Below are 13,924 nucleotides of genomic sequence, written 5' to 3' on the forward strand. Positions count from 1 at the left end.
GCTTCAGAAGTATGATTTCAGTAAGTATAACAGCTACAGGCCATTTCTTTATCTATGATTAATTTCTAAGAAGAAGCCAGCATGACAGTTACCTGTTTGCTGATGGAATTATACCTGGTTTATACAACCATGTTTTACAGACATCATTTTTCTATTAGAAAGGAAAAAGCTCATGCCTTTGAGACATAAGCAATGGTGCCAAAGCACTAGCAATCCTTACACTAGTAAACAACTTCTGTTGTTAATGTCCTCCCTAGTCACAGAGTATGTTGTAACTTATTTCACTGCTATAGTTTTTTCTTAAGGAAGGAAGGAAGGAAGGAAGGAAGGAAGGAAGGAAGGAAGGAAGGAAGGAAGGAAGGAAGGAAGGAAGGAAGGAAGGAAGGAAGGAAGGAAGGAAGGAAGGAAGGAAGGAAGGAAGGAAGGAAGGAAGGAAGGAAGGAAGGAAGGAAGGAAGGAAAGGAGGGAGGGAGGGAGGGAAGGAAGAAAAAAAAAAAAAGAAAGAATACAAAAACAGTTTCCACCAGAAGATGTTGCTGTACGCACTATTCTAGAACAATTATCACCAGTTTTTGAGCAGTAGGCTAAACTACCAGCCTGAACTTTCCAAGCTCATCATGGCCTCTGATGTTTGCTTAAACCACTCTAAAACAGAGCCATAAAACATCAAGTTAAATGTAGTAGCTTCTCTCCTCACAAAACCAACAGCCTCCCCGCCGACCAGTCCAGGGGGCCAAGCAGCACCTCACACCTTTCCTGCTTCTCTGGATAACTACACGCATTGGGTGGTGGCTTCCCAGCCTGCTGCCTCCTCCGGGAGCGCAGGAGGCTCTCCTGCCTGCTCCTCAAGCTGGGCCCGGTTGTCGGGTGCCTGGGATTTGTCAGTGATGCTTTAATTCCTCCTAACCCGCCCCACAAACCAGCTGAAGCACACCGTTAGCTCCACGGGACTCAGACTATAAACGTTTTCCCCTCCACTAGGCTCCCGACTGCTGGGGCACGCATTATTTATTGCGAAATAATTTCAAGACAATTAGTTGAGTGAATGTAATCCTTTCTGAGTAGGAGCAGGCAGCGAGGCGCAAAGAGCTCACGGTGTTTAACTGTTTATAGACACTAAACGCAGACCAGCAAAGAGGGGGCTAGGGCCTGGCTCGTGATGAAGAGGAGGAGGAGGAGGAGGAGGAAGAAGAAGAGTTTCCCGAGGCTTGCTGCCTGCAGAGACCCGCACCCGAGGCCTCCTTTTCCTACACCCTGCAAATTCTCCCCCGTCCCCGCTCTGTCGGGGGGTGTGCGGGGACCCCCGGCTGGGTGCCCCCCGCGCCGGGAAGAGCTGAGGCGGCGCGGCTGGGCGGGCGCCCGCCCTCCCCGCTCCCGCATTCAACTGGTGGGTCCTCCTCCTCCACCTCCTCCCCCTCTCCTCCTCCTCCTCCTGCTCGGCCGCCCCAGAGGAGCGCGGCCGGCGGGCAGAGGCTGCGGGACGGCCCCCGGCGGGGCGAAGCTGGCAGCGGGGGGCGCGGCGGGCGGCCCGGCGGGGCGGGTGCGCGGCCGGCGGCGCTGGCGGAGGATGCGGGCGGCGGCCCCGCGGCGCGGGCGGCTGCAGGAGGGCGGCGGCGGCGGCGGGGCCGGCGGCGGGCAGCGGCGCGGCGCCTGACCGCAGAGCTCCGCTCCGCGCCCGAGGATGCTGGGGGGCGATGCCCGGCGACAGGGAGGACGAGATCTGCCAGAAAGCGCTGCAGCTGCTGGCCGAGCTTTGCTCCGTCGGGGCGGTGGAGAACGACAACTGCCGGGATTTCATCTACTACCTGCGGGACAGAGCCCGGCCCCGCCTCACCGACTCAGGTACCGCGGGGCGGGAGGAGGGAGGACCCCCCGCAGGGGTCGGGAGGGGGGCCGGGGCTGCGGACCGAGGCCTCCCGGCCCCGCGGGGCCGCTGGCAGGGACGGGGGCACCCCCGCAGCCCGGGCCCGGGGCACCTTCCCCCGCTCCGCCGGCGGCCGCCGCGGCGCCCGGCGCTCGCTCGCATCGCAGGCGGGCGGAGCCCGGCGCTCCGGGGAGACGCGGCCCCCCCGGGACTCCCGGGCACGGCTGCTGCCGGCCGAAGGAAGGGCTCCGGGCAACTTTCTCGCCCGGCTGGGCGACCCGCGGCCCCGGGGCGGCCTCGGCGGCCGCCTCGGGCCACAGCATCCTTGCCCGGTGCGGCGCCTCGGGGCACGGCATCCTCGGCCGGTGCAGCCGCCTCCGGAGCTTCCCGCAGCGTCGCCAGGGCTCGGGGCTCTCTCCGTGCTCCCCGGGCCCTCCCCGCGGCGCTGGCTCCTAAGGGTTTTTCGGGGCACTTCACGCACGGCTCCATCCAACCTAACTTCCCAGTTCTGCCTCCTGGCAGGCTGCAAAGGCTGCTCCTTGCAGTTCCGTAGCAGGTGTGCGGGCCGGAGGTCTGGCGAGATGTAGGGTGACAGCGTGCGGCTGGATTATGGTTGCCTCTTGTGTCTTGGCACAGCACTGATTAAAAAACTTTCGCTTAAGGAAGCTTCTTAAGCTTTCAGCTAGTCAAAAATGCTGAAAGGCTGACGATGTTCTGGACATCTCTGGCCATAAGGGAAAGGCAAAGTACAGTTTCACTTAGGAGCTTAATGTATTTATGTTAACACCCTCAAGTGGAGTTTGCTCACTGTGAGCAGAAATTTAAAGAGTTAAAAGAGAAGTTGATAAACATTTGTAGTACTGAAAAGCCTCGGTGCTAGATCAGCTGATCAGCACAGTACAGTATGATTTTCTGTAATATTCCCTGGGACAAGTTAGCTCACTTAGCACAGAGCAGTCAAATTACACTGTAATCTTAAACGCTTTTATGTGATCTGGGAAACCTGAAGTAGGACTCAAAGTGCAACTTCCTGACAAATGCTTGGATATGCTAAAAGGCCCAGAGGAAACCAGTATCAAGAAGAAAATGGGGAGGGGGGGGAGCTTTTCTATCACAATAAATGAATAAGGAGTTTTCCTATACTCAGTCTGCTCATATCCAAATTTATTTGCAGCCATTCTGGCTTATCTCTCACTTGAAATGTTCAAATTAAAGTAATTCATGCACTGTTTGATAAGGATTTTTTAAAATTAGACAGATTTAATTGTTTTGTTCATATAGACAGATTTAATTGCTTTGTTCACATAAGCAGTAATTTTTGTAACAGACACCTGTGATTTTCCGTAATTTTCATTTACCAAGGGATTAATCACATATTTGTATATCAGGTGATGATTCCCAAAATGTCTACTTAAATCAGTGCTCTCTTTGAATGCTAAATTACTAGAAATGCATGTGAAGACTTCAGCCTCAGCTAACTTGGATAACAGCTTTTTGGATTCCTTGAAGAAGGTGCCTGTTTTTTCCATCAGCCTCAGGCAAAGAATACCTGGCATTGGTTTGGGAGCATTTTTCAGACATGCTGTGCTCAGTAAAAATTCATCACTGCTACCTAAAGACAAGACATTGAATTGTATTTATTTCTACCTGTTCTGCTTAAACCATTATTATACATTATTATGTAAACAGACTCTGGTACTGTTGCAAACCCGCTCAATTACACAGAGCAGCGCTCTCTAACCTTCGCCAGCCGATGTGCAACAACAGCGAGCAATTATGCTGCAGGCAGCATCTTCCTATTGGCCTCAATTTTAACATTTTTATTTTCTGCAGCTGCAGGCAGTCTCAGAGGGTCTAGCAGGCAACACATTACCCATGAGCCCTGACTCAGAAACCACGTCTGTAGAGTAGCAATGTTATGGCAGGAATTTACTAATTTACCCTGCCTTGTATTTCTTTGATTAAAATACATATGTTGTCCAAGCAAACTGTCTGCCCATGAGGTTTGTTTAACCAGTGATGTGATGGTATGGGCTGGAAGAAGACAGTGTCCCTGACTTCCAAAAAGAAGGAATAAGATTTGCAATCACACTGGCTTGATTTACATTGTGAATTTCATTGACTTAACAATGGTGAAATGTCATGAAAAAGGACCTGACAGCAGGTCCAGCCACTCTCCAGCAACTGGTGGCCTAAATTTAGGGAGGTGAAGAAAACCTGTGTTGAAAGACAGCATCCTCCTAGCAGAAACAGGCAAAAGAAGAAGCTGTAATTGCTATAATGCATGTTTCTTTGCTGTGTGAATGCATTAGCCAAACTGAGCAACCTCCTCTAGGGCCAGACAACAGACCTATCTAAAAATGTGTACAACATTGCTCGAGTTGAGAAAAGTGCAGCTAGAAAACATTCATAATGAGTTTTTGTACAACAATTAAGGTGTTTATGCATGCTTGTATGTGTTTTTTCTCCAATAAAGTAGCTGCTTGCCTACCCCAACTACGTGATAGACACGGATGCTTTACAGCAGCCCACTTGGTTTGAGCTATTCATGTATGTTGGCTGTATTGTGGGAATGGTAGGGGGACTGGACAGGCACAGTAGATACTGGCTCCCCACCATCTGAGAACATGGTGTGGGACTCAGAGAAGGAGGGAGGGCACCGGGCTGGGTGTTTGGAACATGCACAGCTTATTTTTCATCCAACTTGTCCTATGGGAAGCACTGTGAACTGCTTAGAGCATAAGTTTAAGGGCTAATGAGTTCCAGACTGAATGCACTGGTCTGCTGGATTAAAAGGGTGACATGGGTGAGTCAGATTTTAAAGGTTTTCAGAAAACTAAAAATGCAAATTAGGCATTTAGTGATTTTTTTTTCAATTAGTTCAATAGCAGTTATATGTCAGACCTCTCTTGAAAATCCCAGTAGGCATCCTTAAGCATTTGGATACCTTAACAAGATGCATCTTTGTCTGTTCCATTCCTCCCTTCTCTATTTGTAAAATGTTAATATCTCTATAGCATAGAAGGGTTTTATAAGGATAAAGTGCTGTAAAAAGTTTGAGCACAACAAATAAATTTTCCCTTATGAATACATTACATATGTACCTCATAGATATTCAAAAGAAAACCATGTTAATCATATGGGAGTTTGAAAACAATCACTCAAGATCACACAGTATCACCCCCCTGACAACTAAAGCCAGCAGCAACTGTTGCAGATGAGGAATGGAAGTTGCTTGAGTGGAGGGGTTATACCAATGTATAAGAAAAACACAAAGGCAGAAAAGCTGAATGGAGACACTGGCAATTAATAAAACAGGAGGTAAGACCAAAAAAGTCCTTGTGGACTATTAGATTTTTCAATAATCTAATAGATATTTATATTAAATATCTATTTAATAGATATCTCTAATAGATTTTGCAACTAAAAAAGTTGGCATGGCATGAATCAAAACTGCTAGAAAAGACACATGTTGTATGAGTGAACTTTTTAAAAGATGAATGTTTTGAGAAAAAATCAAGAGGAAAAGTTACATGTCTTCAAGTTAGGATACTTCAGATTTTGGCACAGAAGAGAAGAAGTAAGCCTTTTTTTGGTGGTTGGATCTAGCGTCCCACTCTAAGTCTAACAGCTGGTACATGAGTATGAGTTACCTTTCCGTTCTGGTTAACTTGACTGCATCGGAATTGAAATTGATTTAGAAATCAACCTCAAAGCCCTGGTTCTTGTTATAGTTTTTGGTGTGTTTATTTATTTTTTATTATTTTTTTAAACAAGGAGAACTTCACAGAGATGGCAGTGGTAGGTTGCAATTGCTGTGCACAGACTTAATGAATTTCTTCATTGCCTTTTGTTGTAGTGTTTTGCCAACTTTGAAATGACTTGTGCTGCCTGCATACCTTCTACTGACTGCTAGATACTGGAACAAAGTGCTTAATGCATAGTTATGTGTTTATTGGTATTACTGGATATCAGTAAAGTTCAGTTATATAACGGAAAAGTATAAAAGGCACACTGAGACTGTCTTAGACAAAAGTGCATGGCCTTAGCACATTCTACAGGTTGAACTTTTCTACCTTTAGTCAAAGAGTAAAAGGTTGCAACCCTTGAAATCTTAGAATAAAAAGTTTACAAAGTTCAGAGGAGGCTGTTATGAACCTGAAGACTGTGCAAAAAGATGTTTATGAAGATAAGAAAAAAGATAGTCTATATAAACTATAAAAGTCTATAGAAGTCTTTTTATATAGTCTGTATAAAGCCTATATAAAAAGTCTAGGCCATTAATCATAATGAATTCTCATTAATGTCATAGTAAGTGCAATAAAGAGTAGACATTAAAATTAAATCTTCCTGTCCTCATCTCTTGTGTTGGACTGCATCTCTTGAGAATAAGCCGGTAAATCTTACGCTATTCTTAATTACTTCAAAATTGACTAACAGATGTTAAAATGGAATCCATGGTGAATGAATATTGCGGGTGTAGTGATACCATTAGGCTTAATGTATACTACAGTTTGTAAGTAAGAGATCAATGTTGTACAGTGTCAGAAAGTCAGATTTTATTATACGATTAAGTTAAAGACAATCAAGAAACAAAAAAGTGGTCATGGAAATCTGAAAGACATTGAAGGAACAATATTGGTACAATTACAGGTAAAGTTAGGTTATTGCAGTAGGGTTTAAGAATCTTATTAATCACTACTTTTTTGTTTTGTTTGTTTTAAGTATACTTCCGATTTCAGGAAAGAAAAAAAAAACAAAGAAGCAAAAAGTCCTAACTGGCTGAAATGTGGCCTCCCAGTTTACCAGTGGAAAGTGAGAATCAAAGTTTGTGCAGAGTATCATCCTGGGGCACAGCTTGTTCCGCAGGAAGCTAATACTCAGCTTACTTTTTCTCCTCAGCCTGTTCCAGATACAATTTGTAATTCCTCAAATAAAGCAAAATCCTTCATATAAAATTGCATTCCATGACTATAACAAGTTTCAGAATTCCTTCAAGATGCTAAATACATCTGGATTTATCTAGATGAATGCAAAAAAAAGCATTTACAAAGTTGTAAAGATGTGAAAAATATATGAGTAGGTAAAATAACTTTCAGTATGTTTTTATTCATTATGAGCAATTGCTTCCTGTATTTTCATTTTCCTTCTGCAAGATGAATGTAAAACGCTGCCATGCAAAACTGATAGTATTCTATAAGCTGCATTAGTGTAAAGCTCCTTACAAAATAGAAAACAAGTATGAAACATTCACTGATGATGTCGAATGATGAATATAGTGTCCAAGTCACTTTGAGTTTCAAAAACCAAAGTACTGTTTGAAGATTTTAAAAAGAAAATACAGTGCAGTTATGCATTTTTAAAATGAAAATATGTATTGTTTCACTTCTGAAAAATCAGAAAAAAAAACTCCACAGAAGATAAAAATAAGTATTTCATATTGCCTATATTCTGAGATGCTCTGCTAGTGTAATTGCATGTAAAGAAATAGGCACTCAGAAACTTTCCTGTAATACTGGAGGAACTTAGTATTTGGGTTTCCTGGAAAATGTGTGTTAAACAGATAACTAAAATTAGAAGTAAAGTGAAGAAAGAGCAATTAATGCTGAAAGAAAAGGTACTACGTGCTTAATAATGACCTGATGGCTTGTAACTGTTTCTTTGGAAAATAATAATAAATTAATAATAAATTTTAAAAAAGTATGGAGAATATGAACAAAAATGAAAACTAGATACATCACTATCTTTCTAGATAAATGTCTTACTTTGATATAACTGCTTGGAGATTCTTTTTCCCAGATAAAATTGTGTTCTTTTCATATGTAACCTAGAGATAAGATATGTTAGATGGTAGATGTTTCGCTTACAAGTTACTCTCCAGAGGCAGAGAAAAGGAAGACTACAAAGATAATTCTTATTATAAAACTGTGATCTTGAACTTTGATTAGGTTGGAGCGTAGTCATATTAAATACTGTTCATGCATGAAAGGACAGATCCTTTCACCAGTGAAGTCATTTTACAGTTTTTAGTGGTGCAAAGCAACTTCATACATGCCCTTAGCATAGCAGTACTTCCAATTTAGGGAAAGAGATGGGACTACTTTTCTGTAGTCCCTTTGACTAAGACTAGTGCAATTCCTGTCTTCTGGCTGCTCTTGGATGTCATGGGGAGAGCAAATTTAGCTGTATAAGAAAAGAAGAAAGGTGGCTTTTAGCCCTTCTTGGCCTCTGCATTCAGCCTAGGTGTGGAAAGCAAGAGGATTCTGGGGCTTCCATTTCCATTGTGTTTTGGTTTCTCTCTTATATAGCAATCATACCAAACTTCTGTTGTTTTCATCATTGAAAATAGCCCAAAAGAGTAATGACAAAACAACAACCTTTTAAAAAGTAGGATGGCTAAATAGCACACAGTCTGTCTTATACCTGAATTCTCATCTTAAATGCCAGTTTTGCTGATGAAAAACAGGAGGCTAAATTTAGCCCTAGCACATATGACTGTTCTTGCCACTAAAACTTTATCACTGCATTTGTCATAACTCTTATTTCAATAGGGTTTGCACATTTCCCTTAGTTAGGGGGGAGAGGAGGAAGAATTTGCTAATTGCAGTTTCCTAAGAAATATCTCTATAAGCTTAATTTCTGCAGGCAGCAATTTATGTTTGGAGACTTAAAGCCCCAATCTCTTATGTAGAGGTGCTACTGTAATGGATTTACATGATGAATTAATGGTCATTAATTCATCAAAAACATAAACGTGTTACGAGAATGCAAAATTCTAACAGTTTGCAAAAACAGCATTGTTACATTTCTGTGTGATCCAAGTCCAAATGCTCGTCCACATTCCTCCCCACAGATAGCTTTCTGGAAATTTCCTTTCCAAACTAATTTCTGAGAGTTTAATTACACTGACAATTCAGAGACCTAGAAATGTAACTCCAAAATGATTACTGTCATAACAAGCAGTTCTGTGAACAGCAGATCCAGTTAAATTCAGTCTCGAGGCTGTGTGGCAGTTTAGCATCTTTGGTGTGTAATAAGTAGAGGTTGAACATAAACTGCTATTTTTCCTTCAGTGTAGCAACAGTAGGATCTGTTTTCTTGAATTGGCTGCATGACATAAGCAAGAACTAAACTTGGTAATCTCTACTTCTGTCACAAATTTGATTGCTGTTGATTAACAGTTTCAAGAGTCATATGATACACTGCAAGTGCATTTTTGCCACTGAGTAGTATATTTTCCTATATTAGGGAAATTTGTTGCTCCTGCCTTACCTCAATTCCCCTTTTTAATCAGCTCATTAAAAAAAATAAAATGAAAATTGTGTTAATAAATCTTCCATTAATTCTCTTGGAAAATATTCTACACTATCAGCCAACAGGGGAGGGGTTAATATTTCCCATTGTAATCCTGTTCCATGATTCCTCTGTGTCCCAGTGGTTCCACTAGTGCATTGCACAGGGGCGGAGCAATGTTGGCATTGACCTGGAAGACTGCTCTAATACTCAGGAATTAAGCCTTGTTTTCTCACAGTGCTTCTACAGTGGGAAAAAAAGATATATAGGAAATATTCTTTTTTTGTTGTTGTTTTATTTTATTTTCATGTAGGAAAACCTGCTGTTTTTCCAGTTGTTTTGAACCATGCAGAGTACAGATCTAAATGGTGTTTTGAACTGAGTGGGTGTATATCTGGAATTTATTATTCATTACTCGGTTGTGACTTTGATTTGAGAAGTTAGCAACTGTGCTGTTCAGTGACAGCTTAAGTACTGGCTTTGGGTTGAACTGAGTCAGAAAAAAGGTAGCCCCTGCCTCTTCTCTTCCTTCAGTAAAAAGATATAGCAGTATGCAGTGATTACAGGTCAGCTTATCCGAGGAGTTGGAAGCAAAAGCACTCCTGGTTACCCCTTCACATATGGGGGGGAAGTAGAAAGAATCCACTACAGTTCCTTCCCTTCTCTTCCATCACTTACTCTACCATGACCTGGGAAGGAGAGCTACCAGGCAGGTGAACAATGCAGATCAATAATGTCTTCAATAAGGAGTCAAGACAAAATTGTAACTGAAAGCTGTACTTCCTGGCTCTTCCCTTACATAGTACAGGAGCATCATATTTTTGCAATTCATTCTTCTGTTTACATTTATGGTAAAAACCACATTTCTAGGTTTTAGTTCTTCCCCCACTGAAAGTGAAGATCCTTGATGATTTAGCACAAAGCTGTACTTAAGAATACTTTGATGCATCTTTTGCTCTATTTTTGTCATTAATTTAAGCTCTTTTGGGGCTTTATTTAGACCAAAGAGATGGAGAGATATTATTTTGGTCTAAAGCTTTATGTCCCTTTTATACTGTTAACAAAATTTTAGTTCAAGGGATAAGAATTTAGAATAATTAATTACAGATGGAAGGATTTTTCATAAAAATGCTGTCAGTGGCAACTTATACAATCCTCAATTCCTAAAGATTATCATTTTACAAGATAAATCTCTTTGCATGTTCTGTACTACTGTTAAGTACTGAATACTTGATCCTTTTATCTGGAAAGTACAAAAAAATCTGTAACATAAAGAAAATGTTATACATAACAGCTGGTGGTTTGCACATTTGGTACATTAGCTATCATAATCACAGTGAATTTTGTGTGTTTTTATGTTGCTCAATATGTTTAGCTGCATTTTTTGGATTTTCAACATTCATTAGCCAAGTAAAATTAGTTTGGCTTCCTTTGGCAAACATGCTACAGATTCTCTCTTTTATACTTCCTATGGTTATTTTGAATTCAAAAATAGAGTGGATGCAGTTGAAACTGGTATACATGTCTGTATGCCTTCAGCCAATATACAGCTGACGTGTGTCTACCAAATGGTAAATCCAGCGTACTAGCAAAAAACTCAGGAACTAATGATTTCAGAATTAAAACTTCCAAAGTTCATGCTAATTAAGAATTAGGGTTTGAAATATTGTTGTTTTAAGTATACTTTTTTTTTTTTTTTTTTTTTTTTTTTCCAGTTTAATTTTCAGCAGACACAAAAAGGTAAAGACTTCCTGACTTCCCTTGGAAATATTTTTCCTCAGTTTGCTGTGTTTCCATCAGGAAGTTTTTTTTTCAAAATACTTTAGTTCCATTTTACTATCTGTGAAATTCCCCAAGTACATTTTTGGTACATATGTAATAACTAGCCAAGCACTAGGTATTTATCTTTAAAAATCTATTATTGAAAATTAGTCTTTGTCATTCTTACTAGGTTGCTTTGTGTCTGGTCTTCCCATTTGTGTTCTAAATGTGTATATATGTGTGTATACCTGTGTTTCTGATTTCTTTTTTCATCTTGGTATCCCCACTCAAATTCTGCAGCAGCATCTCATTCTATTTAGTGCTCACATTTCTAATCTTAATTCATCTGTTTTAATTCTCTGAGCTCACCAGTATCGTTCGCTTTCTCCACAAATTTAGTATGATCTGAGAATGTAATTGTATCATGTATTGTTGATTACACAGTAATATTTCACCCATCTCACATACAGATTATCTCATGAGCCATCTAGCCACAGCTGTATAAAATTTTGAGTTGTCTTTTAAAACGTTCCATTTTGAAATTTGCAAGAGGTACATGCCTATACAGTTAATGATTTTGCTAATATGTGCTAAGATATTATAGAAATTATTTCTCACATTTATCAAATTTTGCAAATAGTTACAAATTGCAATTCAGTAAATTATCCGAATATTACACATACAACGTAATATGCAATGTTAAATAGAAAATTATCAATGAGACCAAGTTTTATAATCTCCTGATTCCATTTGCTGCAGATGCTTTACCCATTTAAGACAGAGGTGCCTTTTTTTTTTTTTCTTTTTTTCCCAGAGAAGTTTAATGAATAAAGTTGATGACTAGATATTCTACCTTTTTTGGGAAGTCTACCATAAATAGGCTGATCTCAAGTATTCATTATGCTAAGGTCTCTCTGCATGGCATAAAAAGGCAGAGTATTTCCTGAGTATGGCTACAGGGAAATAAAGCAGGTATTGAATTTGTTCTTGCTGAGTGCTATTCTATTCCCTATAGTAAGGCTGATGCTGGATATGTAGCAATGGCATTATGACGATTCTTACCTGCTGAAAAGAGCTTTTACATCCATTGGCAAACAAATACAAGAGAAAACAGATCTGGTATTGCTTAAAAATACAGCAGCTTTGAATGGAAAACTGTGCTCTTAACAGAACTATTTTGTTAAGCGTTACCAATTTGCTTGGGGTGATATAGAGATAAATCTAATCTAATAGCTCCAAATTTGTTTAATTCTATGATTGCCCTCTACTCTGCAGCAGATCATGCCATCAGAAAGACCCTTCTTTCTGCAGATGCCACTAAGATACTCATGGTAGCAAAAATCAAACTTTACTTAATCTTCTCTCTTCTTTCTTTAAAGTGACAAATGTTAGAAATGGATTGAATGACTCAAAACAAGCATTCCTTCCATTGAAGTCAAGGGCAGTGAGATAGATCACCGTGTTTAATGAAGAAAAGTATGGGACTGGAAAATAGGGGAACCGAGACTAGGTTTAACCATTAAAAAGAAAGGTGAGGGGTCAAGATAGTATTTTCATTTGATTTGTTTGTTCTGGGTTTATAGCAGTCACACAAAGAAAAAGAGGTAAAATGGACCTCTTTCTGGGAAGTTCTTTTTCCTGCACAGCTACCAAGCCCACTGTGCTCAAAGCCCAGAAACCTCCGAGTACAGCAGGCACAGGCAGGAAGCCTGTCAGCTTGTCACTTGCATGGCTCAGGAGATGGATGCGAGGAGCAGAAGTGGCAGCCAGGCCTCAGAAGAAACAGATATCACTCACATTCCTTAGGGGCTAGAGAGCACTGAGCAGATTTGCTGTTGCTCAGCAATTAGAGTTAACTGAATTGAAGCCTGGGATTTTGAGGACCTGTCCACAGGGACATAGTAGACAGGAAAAGATGTGGATATACTTTGTTATTCTTCTGTGGTAAGAAGATATATTTCTATTTTTTATTAGAGTCAAATTTGCCTTTTTTAGAGAGTTCATAGTTTGGCAAGCCTGCCTGAGAAAGCATAATTTGACACTGACACTAGGGATGTGGTTAATCAAGAAGGAGAAAACTTCACCATCGTGGCTTCACCTCATAAGTAAAAACTGTCACGTCAGCTCTTTCCTGTACAGCAGCAGCACTGTTCCTGCCAGCTTCTGTTAAATGTAGAAGGTGTAACACTTTTATATCTGCTCTTATCCTCAAGTTAATGTCGTGTTCATGCCTACCTTATTCATTCTCTACCTGTCTCTTGTTCTGTTGTCGTGTTATAAAGAGTGATTTGACTAGTCAAGCTGATTTCTTTCATCTGCTGCTATGAGCCAGCGACTATAAAATAGCTAAAGGCAGTGCCCAAAATAGCAGTGCACAGGTATAGGTTTGCCAGAGTGATTTGACAGTAATTACTGTATCTGTCCTTCCGTGGTGTAGTGTTACAAGTGAGACCCAGTGCTGCGAACAAAAACTGCACTTTCTCCTTTTGATGCATTTTTCTTCTTTCTTTTCTGTTTTTCTTGGGACCTAGAAACCAGAGCAGACCTTAATACCAACAGAACCAGCAACAGCCTCAGCCACCTCACCTTTTTTTTTTTTTTCCTTCCCACATGGGGTTGGGGGACGGGGCAGGAAGTAATTTGTCACTTCCAGGAACATCTGAAATACAATCTCAGGATTTACTTCTCATTCTGAATGCTCTGTAAACTGTGAGAAGAAGGAATACAAGTGCTGTTAAAACAGAAGTCTGGGGATTTTACACTGTCAATGGTTTGGCTGCTTTACCTCCTTTTTTCTGCACCCCTCTTATGAGGAAGATTTCCAGTGGTAGTTGTTGCCATGGTACTAAGCAGGACAAGGTGTCCACTCCAATCTCAAAACTATGTTTATGGTTGTATAGTGAAAAATTATCTCTTCTGACAAGCCAGGCTTGTTTACTCAGAATTAATACAGTACCACTTCTCTTATTCCAAAGTGGAGAGAGGCTCTTCAGGTCATTCCCCACG

The 13,924-nt window shown here is 41.0% G+C and overlaps 1 protein-coding gene and 1 long non-coding RNA gene across 7 annotated transcripts in view; one reads left to right on the forward strand and one right to left on the reverse strand.

Annotated features, from left to right (window-relative positions):
* LOC137857922 (uncharacterized) overlaps positions 1-13,924 on the reverse strand; it is a 236,476-nt gene that overhangs the window by 95,430 nt on the left and 127,122 nt on the right. The window lies entirely within an intron of this gene.
* The window catches only part of SYT9 (synaptotagmin 9), a 66,217-nt gene continuing 53,328 nt past the window's right edge, over positions 1,036-13,924 (forward strand). For 2 of the 4 annotated variants that reach the window (XM_068685133.1, XM_068685135.1), the window contains exon 1: positions 1,038-1,842. In XM_068685133.1, coding sequence (XP_068541234.1) covers positions 1,695-1,842 — 148 coding nt within the window. In that variant the 5' untranslated portion in view covers positions 1,038-1,694. Of the gene's footprint in view, positions 1,843-13,924 lie in introns of all 4 variants that reach the window. The other 2 variants (XM_068685132.1, XM_068685134.1) reach the window with 2 other exon arrangements.

The sequence above is a fragment of the Anas acuta genome, chromosome 5 (assembly GCF_963932015.1).
Source record: "Anas acuta chromosome 5, bAnaAcu1.1, whole genome shotgun sequence".
NCBI classification, from domain to species: Eukaryota; Metazoa; Chordata; class Aves; order Anseriformes; family Anatidae; genus Anas; species Anas acuta.